Here is a 5240-nt window from a genome sequence, read left to right as displayed (position 1 = left end):
AAGTGGTTTATGTCAGTTGCAGGGAGATACTGCAGTTTTGCAAGAAACTTATCTTTAAAACAAACACAGCTTCAGGTATAAACTACCCAGCACTGAGCTGGTAAGTGGCAAGCCCAGATCTCAGCTTTTCTGCCTTCCGTCTGGGGCTGTCGAAGGCAAGGGGAAGCCAGCGGAAATTGCTCGTCTGTGGCAGATGTGCCCAGGACTTTCTACTGTCCTGCACAAGCAGGGAGAGAAAAGTGAACCTCCCCTTTCAAGTTGCTTGCAGGCAACACCACCATTCCTGGGGCAGCAGTTGTTGAAGGCACTTTAACCCAGCTGAACAGGTGTTTTCCTGTCACTCTATCACCTTCTCACCTTCATTACTTGCTTGGGTTGCAGCTGAGAGCCAGATGGGTGTGTTTCCTTTAGGGACAGATCCCAGGGGTTTTATTAGTCTTCCTTAATTTCAATACACTGCCTGTCACAGTGGTTTCTTATTACTGACTGGTGTTCTTAAGGATTTACTACAACTAAGTACAGAAAATATTAGAAAATTAACCGTAGCAAGATTTCAAGACCAATATTCCAGATCCATTCCTGAACACTAAAAAACCTAAACCTCTTACACTTTATCAGCCAGTCTGGAAGATGAGTTTGTTGCTAAGCAACACTAAGCCATGATTCCCAAGTGTAACAAAAAAATTCAATGACTGTGTATTACGTTTGTTTTATATAGCACTAACATTGAAATATGTTTCCAAAAAAATGAATTTTGACTCAATAAAAAAGTGCAAAGTAATTTAAAGGTAGTTAAATAATTAAATATAATTTATGTCAATTATCTGAAACTTTTTGGAGGTTATTGCACCAAGACGTTATTCTTAACACTTGTATTATTCTCTTGAATTTTTAAGTTACAGAACAGCTGAAGAAAGAAATTCTTATGCATTGTATTTTTCAGATACATTCAATATAAATATCAGAAAGTGAAAGACTTCTTGAAGATAATTAGAAGGAAAATTTCAGCAAAAATTCTCTCTGTAGCATTGGGCTTCAACATTCCACTTGTTACTCTGTGGCACAGCTGATCCCTGTCCTGCAAGTCCTGGACTGGTCTAGGACTTGTCTCCATGTTGTGTAGCCCTTGCTGTTCTGATCAAGTACCCACTTGTTCCTCGTCTTCACCTACCAGAAACAGGCCTTTATTCTGTCTGGGAAGAGCATCATTCCATGCCCCTACTCGGGGATGTGCTATCCCGAACCCACAGGGAGGCAGCAGCCTGTCTCTGCCCCAGGCAGGACTGCCATGGCAGCAAGGGAACTGCCTGGCTCCTGGGAACGTCCTTCTGATCATTAGTTCAGGAACACACAGCAGCATTAACACTTGCTCCACCTAGTCAGTCCCAAGCCAACTCCAAGACTGCACTTCAGAAGGTCATGCTGGCAAACACTGAGAATTTTCTAGTAGGTGAGAAATTTATTGAAGAGCCTGTTTTCAGGAAGGAAGAACGAGCCCAAGTGGTTGTGGATACAAATTCAGGTAGCTCTTGGAGTTGGACTTCAGTGATATGAGCTTCTGAATACCACTGAGTCCTTCCTTTTTTTTCTGAAGTGAAATTTCAAGAGAAGAGGCTTCCTTGCCCATAGGAAAGGAAAAATCACAGAGAGGAAGTGAACACTGCAAACTGAAAGTAAGAAGTTTCTGTAGAGTCTCTCTCCATCTGCCTTTGTCTAGGGTCCCAGATTCCTTAAACTAGGTCTTAACCAGCTTTCCATTCTGTCTTTCCCTCCAGGACCAACTCTCAGCAGGATTTCTCCATTTCTTACAGATTTCTTAGAAAGGAGTAGGACTTAATTTTTCAGTGCATTATCTAACTGTCCAAAAGTCCATCTCTCATTTCACCTAGTCCTTAAGGTTCTCCAGAATCAATGGAAGTGTCCATTTTTCCAAACCACTATTAATTTTGGCTGTCTTAGGCACTTCCACATTTTCACTCCAAAATAGTTCTCTGTCTCTCCACTGACTGTAGGAGTATGAAAAATCCTGCACAGCAAAACATTGCCTGGCTCCCAGCAGGTAAAGGGGAAGCCTGCTCTGTATAACCACTCATCTGCACTGTCTGGTGCCAGTGGCTGTACAACTTAACAGTGGGCTACGTGCCTTGTGTTGTTTTAGACATAACGAGGCTATAAAGCAATGGGGGTTTTCCCCTTGTTTTATAGAGAACGGAAAATAACTCTTAGCAACTTTGTTATATTCCCAATTTCGAAGAGGTAGTTTACACTCACATAATTACTCCCAAAATGAATGATACTCCTCATCTTCCAACATCTCTATCTCACTGGGTACTTTTTTCCAGTTTTGCTACATAGCTGCTGAGATGGAGGACTGCTCCATTTCTTTCCATTAAAAATACATGCACAGACAGTGCTTCCATGGGGATCACTGCTTGAGTTTTAGAAGTTTTAAAATGTCATTCGTAAGTTGAAGTAGATGATCTTGTACAGAAGTACGAATGCTTTGCAACAGTGTGAATCCTTTTAAATTACATTGATAAAAATGCAAGCTCTGATACCAAGCTTATTCTGTATCATTTTCTATGTCAGATTAATGGTTCCTTTACTCTCAAGGCATTCATGTTCTACTTATTAATGTAAGTAAAAGAATCTGATTTGAGGGGTCTCTGTATTGTTTTCTGAACATGAGTGGGAAAGTGTTGAACATTACAGAGAAAGGGAACTTGAATAATGCTCAAATGAAATCCAGCAGCATCTTCAGTCCTGGCAAACTGCATGTCATAGAAATCAGAATTAAAAAACAATATAGTGATTTGTCAAATTTCCAGGTCTTCCAAAGATATTGTGGGTTAAGTAAGTTTCTTCCCTTCCCCTCCACTCTGGAACTAATTTCAGAACTTACCGACACAAAAGCTTCCGATTTCGTCTCGTTCAGCTGCAGCGTCAGCTTATTTTGAGTATCGTACACTCCATAGAGTCTCTTAGACCAACTTGGAGGTATTTTATTCTTGTACCTTAATGAGCTATACAGGGCAAATATCCTTTGTAAATCCAGGACAAGGCAGCTACAGTTGTATACAATGACACCAAGTTCCTTCATCTGTGAAATTAAAAGTTGGATCATTAGTGATGTTTTTGCTGATGGATCTATGGATGTATGCAGCAAGAATGCAAAAACTTCACCTTGAGTACCCTGGTTTCTTCACATGTTAAAAGGGAGATAATGATACTTTTCTCCCACAGAAAGTAAGTACTCTGTAAGCATCAACATTCTCACATATAAATTATGAGGAAAAGTAGTCCAAGTAAATACAGACAGCAGAGTACAATTAAATTCTTTAGCCTTCAACAGGCACAATTCCACTTCTCATTTAAGTCAAGGCATGTCTCCTGATCATCATAAATCTTGTTTTGGCAGAGATTTCATTAATTGTACATCCGTAGTACCTAAGTTGTTGACAGAATTTAATTTTGAAGGTATTGTTTGGCTTTTGTAACCAAAGTGTAACCACATGCTCACTCTCTTCCCTTCCTTTGCTTTAGAACAGCTCAAGAAAGGACTGGTGTGGGCCTGGATGCTATTGACCTCTCGTTACCTGCATTTCACAATAGTTCAGCCATTTCCTAAAACAAAGCAAGAAGAAAATCTGCATGTATCTGTTGGAAAACCATATGTAGGATACATATTTAAAGGATCTGTGCTGGGTTTCTGCAGACAAGCTCTCTTGGTAGCATGCCTGAGAAGTCTGCCCAGCCTTATGAAGAAAATAGGGGTAATATGAACTCTCCAGCATGCTTATTACCCTTTCACACCAAAATATTCCCACTGATGTAATTCCCTCAGATGAGACCTCCACAGTCACACGGTTCCTGGTAAAAGCGTATCTTTCTGTAAAGCCTGTGGGAACTCTGAACCGCGCACTGACGATATCTCAGCGCTTGTTCCAGTGCAATTCTCCCTGACTGCAGATGAGAACCACTCTGCAGGAGTGGGCACAGGGAAAGCAAAGGAGAGAATTGAACCTTGACTCTTTCTGTGGTGGGTGAGCAGAAATGACAAATACCAATACTCCAGTGAGAAGGAAATTTGATGGGTGACACATTCTTCAGGTCCCCAACCTGGAAATACCACATACCTAAGAATACACAACACTGAGCTATCTCATTCCTAAATATTTGCCAAATAGCTGCAACCACAGGAACACCACCTAATATTATTACTGCCTAATTCAGAATATCTCTGCAAGCTTCTTTAATCTTTTATCCTGCACAGATTAAATTGAAATTTGCAGATAGTTGGAAAAAACAGACATACTGCACTGAAGCCTTTCATTTCTGGATAAGCCAGTATATTAATTTTGATGCTAAATATAAATATGACCAACATCCTAGCTGGAGAGTCTGTTTGGAATAGTATCTTTAATTTTTCCCCTGGGTGCTGGTATCTTTGAAGATGCTCCTGTATTCAGCTCTAGGCTGTCCCTGTAGTCTGGGCACTGTTTGTCTCCAAATATTTTTAACTATACATTATCACTGTTTTCACTGTGTGCTGCCAATACAGCTCTCTTAATTGCCAGGCATGCCATTGCAGAGGACTTGTTAATAGTACTCTGTTACATCTATCTGCATAATGTGGTTTAATCGGCTTTTCATGGCTGTTAGTTGATTCTGACATAATTATGTGGTTACAGTTTTCCTTTCATTTATCAGTCCCATTATTACTATTCCACTTTATCCCTTCTACTGAAAGTAAAGATAAAAGTGTCCTCACTGCACACGAGAAGCTGCCAGGATTGCATCTGCATGAGCAGCTCTCCTCGCAACAGGAGTGCCTGCAGTGTGTCCCCTCCCTGTGAATTAAGGGATTGCCCTTCTGCCTAAGTGGTTCCTCATGCACAGAGATAGGGAGGAGGCATGGGGCACTGATGGGTTTTGTTAAATGCCATCTTTACAGGTCACCACCTAGCCTGAGTGCCAACAGAAGCATTAGCCACGCCTTAGCGCCAGCCTCTCCCACGACCAGGAGCACTGCCTGCAGTGTGTCCCCTCCCTGTGAATTAAGGGATTGCCCTTCTGCCTAAGTGGTTCCTCATGCACAGAGATAGGGAGGAGGCATGGGGCACTGATGGGTTTTGTTAAATGCCATCTTTACAGGTCACCACCTAGCCTGAGTGCCAACAGAAGCATTAGCCACGCCTTAGCGCCAGCCTCTCCCACGACCAGGAGCACACGGGGAGCCC

The 5240-nt window shown here is 41.7% G+C and overlaps 1 protein-coding gene across 4 annotated transcripts in view; it reads right to left on the bottom strand.

The window, feature by feature from the left end:
* The window catches only part of PLD5 (phospholipase D family member 5), a 176199-nt gene that overhangs the window by 11669 nt on the left and 159290 nt on the right, over positions 1-5240 (bottom strand). For all 4 annotated transcript variants that reach the window (XM_008640016.2, XM_008640008.2, XM_017740352.1 and 1 more), the window contains one exon: positions 2903-3100. In XM_008640016.2, the coding sequence (XP_008638238.1) occupies positions 2903-3100 (198 nt within the window). The remainder of the gene's footprint in view (positions 1-2902; positions 3101-5240) is intronic.

The sequence above is a fragment of the Corvus brachyrhynchos genome, unplaced genomic scaffold (genome assembly GCF_000691975.1).
Source record: "Corvus brachyrhynchos isolate BGI_N302 unplaced genomic scaffold, ASM69197v1 scaffold31, whole genome shotgun sequence".
Classification (NCBI taxonomy): Eukaryota; Metazoa; Chordata; class Aves; order Passeriformes; family Corvidae; genus Corvus; species Corvus brachyrhynchos.
This window is presented reverse-complemented; position numbering and strand designations above follow the sequence as displayed.